General features: G+C 35.6%; 2 protein-coding genes across 5 annotated transcripts in view; both read right to left on the reverse strand.

Annotated features, from left to right (window-relative positions):
• Positions 1–221: 221 nt before the first annotated feature.
• On the reverse strand, positions 222–5,783 carry LOC125867940 (uncharacterized). Of its 2 annotated transcripts, none has more exons than XM_049548528.1 (5): positions 5,635–5,783; positions 3,742–4,031; positions 1,693–3,637; positions 1,406–1,612; positions 222–832 (listed from the first exon to the last, which is right to left on the reverse strand). In XM_049548528.1, the coding sequence occupies exons 2-5, from the start codon at positions 4,002–4,004 to the stop codon at positions 518–520; spliced, it is 2,730 nt and encodes a 909-aa protein (XP_049404485.1). In that variant the 5' UTR covers positions 4,005–4,031; positions 5,635–5,783; the 3' UTR covers positions 222–517. The 2 variants fall into 2 exon arrangements, with proteins under 2 accessions (XP_049404485.1, XP_049404486.1); XM_049548529.1 differs by lacking the exon at positions 5,635–5,783 and adding an exon at positions 4,585–4,726.
• A 3,686-nt stretch (positions 5,784–9,469) lies between these two features.
• Positions 9,470–13,994, reverse strand: part of LOC125868316 (serine/arginine-rich splicing factor RS2Z32-like) — a 79,648-nt gene continuing 75,123 nt past the window's right edge. The window contains exons 1-7 of one of the 3 annotated variants that reach the window (XM_049548970.1): positions 13,264–13,376; positions 12,237–12,348; positions 11,526–11,565; positions 11,295–11,390; positions 10,671–10,867; positions 10,490–10,573; positions 9,470–10,047 (exon numbers count right to left, since the gene is read on the reverse strand). In XM_049548970.1, coding sequence (XP_049404927.1) covers positions 9,657–10,047; positions 10,490–10,573; positions 10,671–10,867; positions 11,295–11,390; positions 11,526–11,565; positions 12,237–12,343 — 915 coding nt within the window. In that variant the 5' untranslated portion in view covers positions 12,344–12,348; positions 13,264–13,376 and the 3' untranslated portion in view covers positions 9,470–9,656. Of the gene's footprint in view, positions 10,048–10,489; positions 10,574–10,670; positions 10,868–11,294; positions 11,391–11,525; positions 11,798–12,236; positions 12,355–13,263; positions 13,377–13,994 lie in introns of those variants that run through there. The other 2 variants (XM_049548971.1, XM_049548972.1) reach the window with 2 other exon arrangements.

A 13,994-nucleotide genomic window follows, 5' to 3' on the forward strand; every position in this document is an offset into this window, starting at 1 on the left:
CATTTAGGAACAAAAAAAATACTATCATACAGTTTAGTTCAACCTTTATGAAAGAATACATCAATGCCAAGTTAATTTGCTAAGTTTTATGAGCCATCCATACAAGGAATGGAAGTGTGGATGAACCAGCATCAAATAGCTAGGATTGTTATTGTACACGAACTCCAATTTAGTATACGGAGTTTGCAAACACAAGTAGAATATCACCAATCTTCACTTATATTAATGAATCCAAGCTTTTTACATCTCCTCTGCTGATTAATAACTCCAAAAAAAAACAACCAATACTTTACAAAATCATATGAAGGAAGCAAGGGAAATTCATTGGCTTGATCACAATTCACAAGTAAAAGAAGTGTTTACAATTGAATTGGAGATTCAAAAGGGGGGAAAGAAGCAAACTTTCTATGTAACAGGTATCAAAGTAAAAGGCAAAGGAGAAAGAGTAAAACCAGCAAGTATACAAGTAAGTATGAACACTAGTCAAATGAACAAAATGCTTTAGCTAGGCGATGGATCACTCCAGCAGAAATTCTCTAGTAGAATCAGGACTTGCAAGAAGATCGAAAGGCTTGCCTATGCTGTCCTTCAAGATTGTGATTTGACCTTCCTTCATAAGTATGTCTTCATCGAGTGTCTCTACCTTCTTTTTCAATGCGTTGACCTCAGAGTTCAACAACATGTTCTTCTCACTGTAGTTCTTAACTTCCTCCCACATGAAATCTCTCTCCTGAGATACTTTTGGTAGTATCCCCTTCATGAGGCTAAGTTCCTTCATGCATTCTTGCAAATCATTCTGGAGCTGGTTGATATTTTCGTCCTTCTTTATCATCTGCCAGAATCAACCATAAAACATAAAAAAGAAGAAAGACTGAGAAAGAACACAAATAACATTTCATTCAGCAATTCACATCAAACTCATAGAAAAGTTCAACCAATACACCCCCCCCCCCTCCCCCAAATGAGTTTCAGTTTACTTATTCTACTAGCTCATGATAATGAGCTTTGTTATGCATTTGGATACTGTATCTATGACATGCAGCAATTGGACATCCTAAACAATCTGATGGAGACCCTAAGCACCACCAAGGCTGTAACAGTCTAATAGACTTCTCCCTTCCCTTGGATTTTTTTTTTTTTAGAATTCCCTCCCCTTGGATTATTTCTCATTATTTACCACAGTGGAAGCAGTGACTGTTCACATGTCAGTAATTCATGTAATATAATTCCACCAAGAAAACCCTGAATTTCAGATAGAACAAAGATGAACCTAGAAGACTAAAAAACAAGTAGAAAGCTAAGGCAGAGAAAGTAACATGCAAACAAGCTATCATATGAGGTATCCAAAGTTGAAAAAAATAAATATATATTCCCTTGCTGCAAGATCTTAATATTCCCTGCTTACCTGAAGCTCGAGATCTTTCAACTTGTGTTTGGCACAAGAAAGAGTGTCCAGCGCATTTTGGACTTCACATTTGAGGATATCGTTACCTCTAACTGCTGCTGCCAGATCAGCCAGAAGTTGCTCTATATCCATCTCCTTGGAATAAAGCTTCTCCCTTAACACAGCTGTCAGCAAAGTCTCCGATTTGAGCTCTGATTGCTTGATTTCCTAAAACAACACCAAACAAAGAGTCAATCAACATCACATGAGCATGATAGGCAGCTTGCAAAATAACAGCACCAACTTACATCTGGTTTCTGACTGTTTTGCTGGTGAAATGCATCACCCCTGCTAGATGGCTGAGAATCTGAATTTACTGGATAGGACTTCTCATTTATCACAGATGACACCGTCTGCAAGCTGCTTGTCAGAGTTTCAATTCCCCTTTTAAGACCCTGGATCTTTACATTGCATTCAATTAAGAATTGACCATCAATTCCCCCATTTTGTCTGACATTTTCTTTTGTGTACTCTAATAGCTTTCCACAAAGCTGGCTGCTCTCCTTAAGCAAATTAAGCCCCTGATTTTGCAAGCAGCAAACACGATTACATAATTCCTGATCTAGCTTAAAAGTTGAGAACCCACCCTCCTTTCCATTGCCTCTTAAACGAGTCAACAAGCTAATATTTTCATGGCGTAGAGAATCAATTTGGATCTGAAAAGACTCCACCTCCTTCCTTAGAGCACGTTCCACACCTACCAATCTTATTTGCTCTACTTGCAACTTCTCCAACTGGTTGTCATAGTTTGCTGGAGTCTTCTTGCCAACATCCTCACAAAATCCTCGCAGACCATCAATTGTCTTCTCTTGTTCATTGCAAGTCCGTTGCAATCTAGCAATAGATCTGTGCAGGTCCTCGCATTCTTTAACCTTTTCCTGGTAATTTTCCCGGACATACTCTCGGTCGTCTTGAGCTACTCGATATTCCTCTTGTAACTGAGAAAGTTGCTGCCTTAGATTTTGATTCTCCTCTGACACTTCTTCAATTCTCTTAGACAAATCTTCAAGTTGTTTCTCTGAAAATGATATCTTGCTTCTATTATCCACTTCCTTCTCATTAAATGAAGAGACTTCCCTTTGTAGAGAGACGTTCTGCTCTGCCAGCTCTCTCACCCTTTCACGGAGTCTATGTTCTTCAATTTGGTATTTCTCAAGTTTTAGAGACCACTCGCTGGATCTTCTATCCAACTCCTTTTCCAGTGCTGATTGTAATTCATTTTTCTCCGTCTCCAATCTTCGTGTCCGTGAGTCTAATTCTTCCTGTAATAGTCTGGCTTCTTCCTTAGCAGAAGCCCTTTCAGCAACTTGATCCTGTAGCATGCTTGAAACTTCAAAAGCCATTTGTACCTTCTCCTCTGTCAAGCTTCTAATAGTCTGAATCAACATTGGAACACTAAGGCCTCTGCCATGAAGAAACTTCCCCTCTTCAAGCTCTTCTGAGAGCAACACAGCACGCTCCTCAGCTTCCTTAAGTTTTCTTAATAATACCAAATCTGAATCGTCTTCCATTCCCAAATAGTTTTTCTCATCAAGGCCTGGAATCTCTACATGGTGATATTCGTAGGTCCTACCACTAGGATCATCTGCTGAACAGCTCTTCCGGGGAACACTGTCAGAACATACACTTGGACATCTACTTAGATTTCCACTGTAGATATCTTCAATAGTAATTGGACCATCGGAATCAAAATCTTCTGAACTTATTTTCGCCATTGACCGAGACTGAGAGAGCCTCTCAACCACCTTCTTTGCAAGTTTTCGCGGAGATTCATGCTCAAAACCTGTATCACCCAACTCTCCAGATGTAAAACAAAGTTTAGATGGTTTTGTTTCTCTGAAAGACTGAGACATTGGTCTCTGCTTCCTGACATCAGCTAGTGGCGAACCAGGAGCTGTAAGGTGAACTCTTGGAGGCAGCTGTTTGCAGGCATACCCAATCTCAAGATCATCTTCCGTAGGAAAGAGGTTAGCTGAGGCCCTCTTTTCCTGCTCTTGCTCCCCATCTATATACCGATCTAAAACTTTACTAGAGACATTACTGGAGCAATGAGAAGAGCTCTCTGATGGATCATAGTGGTGTGTACTGAAAGACGCACCAGAGCTGTGCTTCCTTAACAAATAGCCATTTTCTGTATCATGTCTCTGAAAGAAATTCTCTGGGGGTTGCCTCTCAGGAGTACGTGCACGACCACTGACAAAAGTTATGAAATATTTGTCATTACTTTGAAGAAGCAAATGCAAACTAAAGCATCAGTGTAGGTGTGAAAAAGTAGCTACAGAAAATGAGATGCATACCGGCATGAATCACGACCAGATTTCTTAGGATGAACTTTCTTATTGTGACATGGAGATCTGCTCGGATCCCTGAAATTCTTTTTTCCTGACCCACTGTCGTAAAAGGATCCAGAGGACAATGAAAGACTCCTTCTAAGACTCGGAGAAGAAACTTCCTTTCTGCTTTGTGATTTGTCAATACTGTTAGATGACTTCTCCTTCGATGGTGGTGAAGGGTTGTTTGCATCATTAGATGATGTCCGGAAAAAGAAGAATCTCTTCATCTCTATGTATGGACACTGTACATGAATCTGCACATACAAACTAGTCCATGAGATTTCAAAGGATAAAGAGCCTAATTGAGGCTAGTTAAGATCACGCATTGTGCTCCGGACATTGAGAATATACAGCATCATTAAAGAGTTTGCAGCGATATTGGAACAACACTAATCTGAACCTTAACTATCGTGAATCAATCAACTACACCTCAATCTCAAATAGTAGGGTCAGCTATGCTAATCTTTAATATCAAAACAACTTCAAAAGGAGATTTAGTTCTAAGACGCATCAAGGGGAAGAACATCTTTCAACTGTAAAACTGACACAACAAGTGCAATACAAGAAAACCACCAGAAAACACTCATAAACAACCATCTACTCTCACCAATCAGCCATTTAAGCAAATATTGTAGCTAACTAAATACTTATAAGACAAAGCAAGAGAACTCTCTTCTGTATGATTCTTCTTCAACATACAAAATAAAAAACAAAGATATCTCTTATACATGTTCTTTATTCAACATGTTCAGATGGTCAATCTGACTGAGAATCCATCATTGAACCAACCAAGAAATAACTTTTTACCTGCTAGTACTGAGGCTCAAGTGGATCAATTAGTTTTCAAGCACTAACAAACACAAAGCAGAAAATGTAGAACACATTTGCTTGCTGTGTATATCATAAGCTACCATGAAGTTTTAGAAAGGGAGAAGCAAATGAAACATTTATTTCACCAACCCTTTATAAAAAGCAAGAAATTTTTCAAAAGACCCCCACACAAAAATCAATCAATTTGTTTCCTACTCCTGATTTTAAAAAATCATTAGAGTCAGGAACAGTAATGAGCACACTCTGTCAATCTGAAATGATAGTCCACCTTAACATAAAAGACCACACTACCCCTGGCCCTAATTCCTGTTAAACCCTAGAAACACCCTTTAATCATTCAAATCCACCTGTTATTATTAATCCATATTTAATACATGATAACTAAAAGAACTTCACAAATTTATGATTTATTATATCAGAACACCAAAGAATGAAACATAAATTACCACCTCAAATTGCAATAATCACATATCCATAAACCAAACAACAACTACATACCCCTCCCACAAAATGAGGTTTGGAGAAGGCAGACCGTATGCACCACTTACCCTACCACAGAGATAAAAGACATTGTTTCCGATATCCCCTCCAAAAACCAAAAGAAGTAAAACATAAAAAAAGAACAAACCCTTGAATCCCAATATCTAACATCACCCATCTGCATTTCTCAACCCAGATAAACCCTTTTCAATAAACCTCAAAACAAGAAGCTATACAACTTAACTTTTCCAAATCACCCTTCTACTGAAAATCAACAAACTACACACAAACAAACAGCACAAGATCAATTCAAAGAACTTCAAAACTTACCAAATCCTTCTGAAAAAACAGATAATCAGTCTACAACAATTAACGATAACTAAAAAAAAAAAACCATCTGAAGGGTCAAATCAAAATTCAATTCTAATCAACATTTCCACTCAATTTTACCAAACGAAACACTTACAGAACACAAAGAACACATATATGTATATAAAACTGCAAAAAATACACACAGTAAAAAAAAAAAAAAGATAGAGAGATTACTGAATCAAACAGTTGACAGAGTAAGAGCCGGCAAAAGGGTGTTGAAATCTATGCGGTTCAACTCAGAAGAATCAAAGAATAATTCGATAGAGAATTTTTTAGTATGAAAAATCTTGAAAATGCTGTATTTTAGGTCCAGTTATTTTTGGACTAATAGGGTATTTAGAGGGAATTTGATATATTATGAAGGGTATTTTGGTCCAAATAAAAGTTTTTAAAATTTCAATGTGGCGGAGAAAGCGGGGCCGAATAAATAAAAGTAACGTTTTATTTTCTTCCTTTTTTGGTTGGAATAGTGGGCTTTTTTTTGGGCTTGTGGGCCTTATTTGGAGCGTCTTGACTTCTTTTTTTTATTTTTTTTATTTTTCGTTCGATGTACAATATCCGTATTAGAGTCCGATTAATTTAAATTTATGTCGGTTAAGAGACCTCATTCGGAGGGTAACACTCCCTATCAAATTATTTTTTTCATATCCAAGCTCAAATCAAAACTTTTGATTAAGAAAGAATCAGACCCACTACACATTTTTAGTGGTGCATCTTGACGTTTCTTCACTTTTATTTTTCATAATAAAAATATAATAATAAAAAATATATAATGTAAGTACTTACAAAACATATTATAATGCAGCTACAACTTATATTAGTACAATTGAAGTGTACTTTGAATTAAAAAAATATCATTATTCATGTTTATCTAGTTGTTGTTATCGATCATTCTGTGGTACTATGTGTGGCTGAAGTATTAGTGGAGGGAGTGATGGTATGAAAAAAATAATGTTGAATAAAAGGAAAATGTTTTTTTATTTCGTCTTTTTTAACAATTTAACTAGTGAGAAAAAGTGTTTGACAAAATTAAAGAGAGGATGATCACTTATTTAAGAAGATATTATCGATCATTTCATGGTACCGTGTGTGGCTGGAGAATTAGTGGATAGAGTGAATGTATGAAGAAAATAAAAGGAGTTGAAAAAATAAATGTTATGTTCTTTGCATCGTTTCTTTTTATAAAAATTGATTAGTGAGAAAAAGCATTTAACAAAGTTAAAGGGAGTATGATCACTTATTTTAGAAGTTGTTATCGATATCGACCATTTCATGGTACCATGTGTGGCTGAGGAATTAGTGGATAGAGTGAATGTATGAAGAAAAAAAGGGGGTTGAGAAAAGAACATATTACGTTCTTTGCATTGTTTCTTTTTAGAAAAATCGACTAGTGAGAAAAAGCAAAAATCTAAAAAAGTGTGATCACTTATTTTAGAAAATGATCAATTAGTGAGGAAAAAACGATTGGTAAAGCGGAAAAAAGATGGCGATCACTTTATTTGCCAAGTGAATGAACTTATGTTTCACACGGAAGGTTTATAATCAAGTAATATCATGAAATAGTTCGTTAATACATGTGATTCATTTGATTTTAAGCTAGTCAAAATCTTTGGTTGATCATATTTTAAAATCGATTTTATTAAATTCTTATTTAAGTTACCAATTAATGAGTTTTTTTTAGAAAATATACACAATATCTTATAGGTTTTAATTATGGTGGAATATAATTAATGTATGATCCAACATGCTAACTGATCTATGCTTATATGATTAAAAAAATAAAAATCATTAACAACAATTAACATTTTCTTACCTAGAACCATTTTTTTTTCATGGCTCAAATTAATTTTAATGTGCTCCTAAAATAAGCAAAATGAAGTACAATAGCTATTAATTTTGAATACTTTAAAATATATTTGGACCTTTCGTTAAAATAATTAAACTTCAAGTATTCACTAAATATATTTATTAGTTCCAACTTCCAAGAAACATGCAAAAAAGTTAATAGAGGTTCTAAAGAAAGTCGGAAGGATCAGTGGTAGAGTGGAAAAAATTTCTTTATTGTTAATCAAATATTTTAAATTTGAGTTTTCCTAATACGGTGTCATCGATCTTTGTTAGTGAACGGTTTAGTGTTTACCTATAATATGAAACTTTTTTGAACAAATTTAAATTTAGTTGAATCTCAATATAAATATCAAACACTGAATATAAAAAATAAATGAGAAAGATAAGGTAGTGGGAAGGAGCATTTGGCAATTATGTATGTTCATGTTCTTCCTTTGTGATGCATAATGATGCAAAGCCTTGAATAATGACTAATTAACTTCTAGCTTTTCCACTCTAATATCCTATTCTTTATCAACGTGATGGGCTCTCTAATTTTTCTTTTGTATAATAGTAATGTTCGAGTCAATTTACGTGTATTTTATCAGATATTAGATTTTCTATCAGGATAGATAGGATAGATAAAAGTAAATAATTTTATTCATCAAAGTTAAAGTATGTGGAATTATTTATTTATAACGATATAAGTATTTGATAACTCTGTTCACTACAGTTTCGACAAATAATATGTCAACCATCTAATTAGCTCCCATTATGGATGGACCACACCAGGTCTAAAATAATTTCCCATCAAAGCAATGGGGTCACCGATCACAAAGGAGGAGTTAGATTACTAGCTAAATCCTCGACATAACTCAATAGTTTTGGCCAACTTCTTGCATTAGTGTTAAAAACTCCACTAACATGAATAAATGATTCATCCAAAACCAAATAAATTATTATTTTTTTCTAATATTCAGAAATTATGAACTTCAAATTCTGAATTTGTAGCCTCTCATGACATGACTCTTGAGCATTTATATGTAGTAAAATAGAACTTATTGTCAAGAACCAGGTGAATTAAAAAAGACTTACTCATACTATCTGATTATCATTTAGACTATTTTACTTTTGGTGCCTTTTCATGTATGAATTGGGAATCATGTGTCTTGATATATTTACTACTGGTACTAAATTTTGTTTTAGTGATCTACATGTTCTGCAATTTATATGTATTGAATGGCTTTACATGGAATAAATAATTTATAGAAGAACTTTATAATACATCAAAATATAGCAAAAATGATGTACTAGTGTTTACTTCATTGATTAGTTCTACCTACATTTGTAATGACATATACAAAAGTAGAGTCAGGATTCAAACTTTATGAATTCTGAATTTTAGAACAGCGACATCAAGTGTAAAATTATTAGGTTCTGAATTTTAACTTTTGGCATATTTAATGACCTTCATAGTACAAATATTAGATTTGCATTGGGAAATCGTTGATGTTGAACTTGTTTGACACACTACTAGTACTATGTTATATGATGATAAGACGTCCGATTGAAATCAATTTTCACTCTCATAGACCATAGTCTAAAAGTTGGTTCTCGCAATTCTATCCGGAACTGACCCTTTCTTCATATTGAGGAGGAGCCAACATATCCCCCTCTCGATCCTATATTTAGTTTTTTCGTGTGATTACTTCTTTATATACTGATGAATCTCCTTAGTGAAAATTCAAACTTCCGGCAAGGATAGCTAGTAGTTGCCCTATGAAGCAACTACTGCTCTCGGAGTTATTGATATTCACAACACAATATCCACACTGATTCAAAACAAATTTACGAGTACTACGTAGAAAGATTCATGTCTAACATCTTGAACTCCGACACGATTTTCCACGAGACTGTAACATATTATTACCAGAAGTCATTGTAATCATGCTATCTGGTATCTGCCACTCCCAACACCAGATCAAAAGACACCAAAAGCCAGCTGCACAAATAACATACACGACCCTGTAGTTTCATTGTAATCATTCTATGTGGGTATCCGCCACTCCCCACAACAGATCACTTTCAAACAGAGTTCCGAGGATACCAATCAAATTCAAGCTGAAGCACATAACACCAAGCAAGTTTTTAATGTAGTCTCAAAAATAGAACACACCATGTGCAAATTCTGGTCATTCTAAGAAAAATCAATTACATGGTTTCCAAATATAGGGAAAAAATACTACTACAAAATCAAAGTGCCAAGGATGAGATAGTTGTGAGTCAAACATTCACTTGCCACACTGACAGTATCATATGCATAGTTGTGAGTCAAACATTCACTTACCACAATGTATCATATGCACATTTTAGGGTGACTCACTGCCCCTTGGAGAACCCCTTGGAGAACCATGATTTTCATAGTCACCTGTTGGGCTTCCGTCCTCCACTGGGCTTCTGTCCTCCCTATGGATGGGGCTATTGCTGCGACTACGGCCATTTTCTTCAACAGGGCTAATATCTCCGCGTTCATCCATTCTAGCATCATCTTTAGGGCTCCTGCTGCGGTCAGAACCATTGGTTGCCCTATCATCCCTTGGTGATGGCGTACCTCTCTCTTGTGGACTTCTTTCATCAGGTGAAGGGCTGTGTTTCCTTCCCTTTGATGGAGGTGGTGATGGCCTATGTTGGCGAGGACTCCTTGATCTCTTCTCTTCACGCTCAATGCTACGGTCCCTCTTCACAGGAGACCTAGATCGGCTGCAAAGAAATCAAACACAGTATATGTTAATATCTTGTTTATTTGTATAGATAGATAAAGTGATGGGTACAAATACGTTTTAATACCATAAAGGCTAGTTAGTTGAGATAACCAGAATCTGTTAGCACTTAGTAGGTGATGCCATAACATGACACTTTCTTGGTTTAACAATACAAGCTTTCATATATTATCCACATAATACATCTATGAAAGGACAAATGCAATTACTTATCCATGGTATTATTTCAAGTTTTCAGCCATGATTGACAATGTTAAGGACTGTGTACACTCTGCCCTCCCCCGACCCCACTTTGTGGGGTTTCACTGGGTATGTCGTTGTAACCATGAGTGACAATGCCAATTCAGAATCTCAAAACATAAGACTAAAGCTGTCAATGAAGTGAAATGGAGCACATTCCAAAAAGGAGCAAAGTGAGAGACCTGTAGCTACGACCTCTGCTGTAACTGCGGCTGCGGCTTCTTCCACGCCGAGGAGATGGCGAGCGGGAATAACTTCGGTCACGTCTGTTATTCAAATAACAAATAATAACATTAACCATTAAAGTATACAAGAACATCAAAAAATACACAGGGTGAAATAAGGTGGCAACTAGGAAAATACTTCAATTTCTTGGGGCTGTTCTGACAGTTTCTTTCTATATGACCTCGGTCTCCACAGCGGTAACACTTGTTCTTCCAGTCCCCAGCTTTACAATCTCGAGCCCAATGTCCATCAATTCCACAATTAAAGCAACGACCTGTACCTGGAGGAGGACCTCTGCCACCAAACTCTCGAGATCCACCTGGACCACGAGGCACCTGCAATGCAAGTAAATTACAACATAAAAAGGACAATTTTTTGTTTAACCAATCTGGAACATTAGATAGATTAACGCGTGCATAACTCCTGAAAATACCAAGAAAACAAATCCTTGAAGCAACTTAACTACTTAAAGGAAAAGTGATAAACCAAGATCTTCTTTCTCCCCTCCGTGACATGCCAAATGTAGAGTAAAATACTTATATTGAGAACCGAAGCATCATCTCCAAAATAATTGAGTTCAAACCAGCTCCACCATATTTTAACACTCATTGGGCATAAAGCCTGAAATTCTTTTTAGTTGTTCTTTTTTTTGCATTGATATTCAAGATGCACATGTCCACGTGTCTAGAGTTGCACAAATAAAACATAAAGATACTATGCATATTGCAGTTACAAACACATCAAATCCAAACTGTTACTCACCCCTTTGGCGAACTCCACGATAACGCGGCTTCCATCAACATCTCGCCCATTTAGGCCGTATCTTGCATCATCGGCATCTCGAGGATCACTAAACTCCTAGATTTAGCAGTATATGGAGAAGAGAGAGAATCTTAAATCACAAATATATGAAATAAGGATTAGATGATCACCCTACAACCCTATTAAATATCATTAATGAAGAAGTGAAAAAAAAGAAAAAGAAGGGCGTACCACAAAAGCATAGTCACGCTTCATATCCACATCACGTACTCTGCGTAAATGGGTTCCAGAAACAGTAAGGCCATCAAGTCATAAGAACCAAAGGGTTGATACTTCGCCCCTCAAAGATGAACTAAACACCACTTTTTGGATTGTGCCATTTCCATCAAAAAAATACGCAATAACATTATAGAAAGAATCGCCACACTCCGCAAGAATGGGAACCATTCCATCAAGGGCAACCTCCCACCACAAACCTCCGGATTGGGCAAAAACATAGAAACCTTCATAAACATTATTCGAGTTAAAAACACCAAGACACGGGGTGTTGCTCTCACACATTTTCTACAAATTAAAAAAACAAAGGCCACTGTAATGACTTGTGTGTCTCATCTCTACCCCCAAAGGTCACCTTACATCCAAGAACAAAGATTGTGAACTACTAGAAGCAACATCATTTCTGAAAAATGATCACAATAAATAATCACTAGGTACAGCAATCAGTCAATCAACACCTAATACCAGACAAGTTGAGATCAACCATATGAACCCTTTATTTTATATCTATTCTACTCTACTCAGGCGTATTTCATTCCACTACCAAAAATAAACAACTAAAAAGTTCAATCTTTGTTCTCTTGGAATCTCAATTTCCAACTACTCAAATTTGATTAACAATGTTTCCAACCACTGCATAAAACTAATGAATGGTTAAAAAATTACCTCCCATATCTGCTAAAGACGTCCTCCAAGTCTCGAGATCGCGTTCGGGATGACAAATGTCCAACATATAGGCGCGTGCCACCATACCTGTCATCATACCGCGGCATCTTCTCTGAAAGAAACTACCCAATTAGCTCCTTTCCTAATTATACTATCTCTTAATCATAAAAAAAATAAAAAAATCACTCCATTACTTTTTTGCAAATGAATTTAGCACAAATGCAAGCTCAATAAAATATCAAGCGAAACTAGAACTGAAAAAATGCCTAATGAATGACTTTTCGAATGTCAAAAAGCACATATAATACTAAATCTCATCATAACGCAGAATCTTCTCTGAAAAAACTACCCAATTAGCTCCTTTCCCAGATTATATGATCTCTTAATCATAAAAAATAGCTGCTTTACATTTTTCCAATGAATTTCGCACAAAATGCCAGCTCAATAAAACATCAAACAAACCTACAAAAAGAACATATAATACAAAATATCATCATACCACCACATCTTCTCTAAAAGAAACTACCCAATTAGCTCCTTTCCCATATTATATGATCTCTTAAACATAAAAATAACTCCGTTACTATTTTCCAATCACTTTAGCACAAAATGCCACCTCAATAAACATCAAACAAAACTAAAACTAAAAAAGGCATCTTGAATGAATTTTCAAGGTCAAAAAGCACATATATATTACAAATTCTCATCATGCCGAGAGAAACTACCCAATTAGCTCATTTCTCAAATTATATGACTTCTTAATAAAAAAAAACAGCTCAATTACATTTTTTTCAAATGAATTTAGCACAAACGCCAGCTCCATTAAACACCAAACAAAACTAGAAACGAAAAAAAAAACCTCTTGAATGAATGTTCTGAGTCAAAAAAACACAATCTCATCCAAATTTCTCGGAATTAATAGCAATTCCTAGATGAATTATGCACACGCACATATATCTATGATGAAAGAACATATTTTTATCAAAAATATTAGAAAAAAAAGGTCTGAAAATCGCAAATCGCTTACCTGTAGATCGAAGAAGGCACAGAAAATTGTAAGAACCCTAGATCCAATTCGTTCAAAAGAGTAAGCAGTGTAGTCTCTCTCTGATTTTTATAACTAGTGTTTGGGCCTCAACAGCTATGGGCTTATTATTTTGTTGTTTCATGGAGTGGGCTTCTCACTCTTAAGCCCATTTGAGTTTTCCCCAATTGTGAAACCTCCTCCTCCTCTATTTTTCCTCGAACAAAGTGCACAAATATCCGATTTTGATGTACTCATTTACTTTATATATCAAAATTAAGAAATTACAAGTTTACCGTTTATTTAGTTGTTGGATATAGAGGAGGCAGACGCTCCCCCCACCCAAATCCTTTTATGTGCAATCTACCATTTTTTATAACAATTCATAAAAGAAAAAAGAGAACGAAAGGAAAAGAGACAAAGTCCAAACGTTTTCCATAATAGGTAAATGAGAAATGTCTGAATTCTTTTTCTAGTGGAAATTCCATAAAGTGTGAACCAAGATCCATAATATGAAAATCAAAGCAATATAAGTAAGCACGCAAAATCTTGATGTATTTCTACCTCTAACTAGGACAATAGAAAATTATACAATTTTGTTTAGATATCTAAACTAAGAATCTGACCAATTGAACATCTAACATTTATTAAGGATTACTTCTTACTATACACGTAATTGACAATCTCTCATATAAAGTGCATGAATCAACACGTGACGCCTAAACAATTAAACA

The sequence above is a fragment of the Solanum stenotomum genome, chromosome 6 (genome assembly GCF_019186545.1).
Source record: "Solanum stenotomum isolate F172 chromosome 6, ASM1918654v1, whole genome shotgun sequence".
Classification (NCBI taxonomy): domain Eukaryota; kingdom Viridiplantae; phylum Streptophyta; class Magnoliopsida; order Solanales; family Solanaceae; genus Solanum; species Solanum stenotomum.

Bases quoted from the DNA above. Each gene is read 5' to 3' on its own strand.
- LOC125867940 (XM_049548528.1), bottom strand. From the start codon at position 4,004: ATGAAGAGATTCTTCTTTTTCCGGACATCATCTAATGATGCAAACAAC. The intron at 1,613-1,692 runs GTAAGTTGGTGC...GTGTTGTTTTAG, and splicing joins AAAACAGTCAGAAACCAGAT to GAAATCAAGCAATCAGAGCT. The intron at 833-1,405 runs GTAAGCAGGGAA...TGATTCTGGCAG, and splicing joins TGAAAGATCTCGAGCTTCAG to ATGATAAAGAAGGACGAAAA.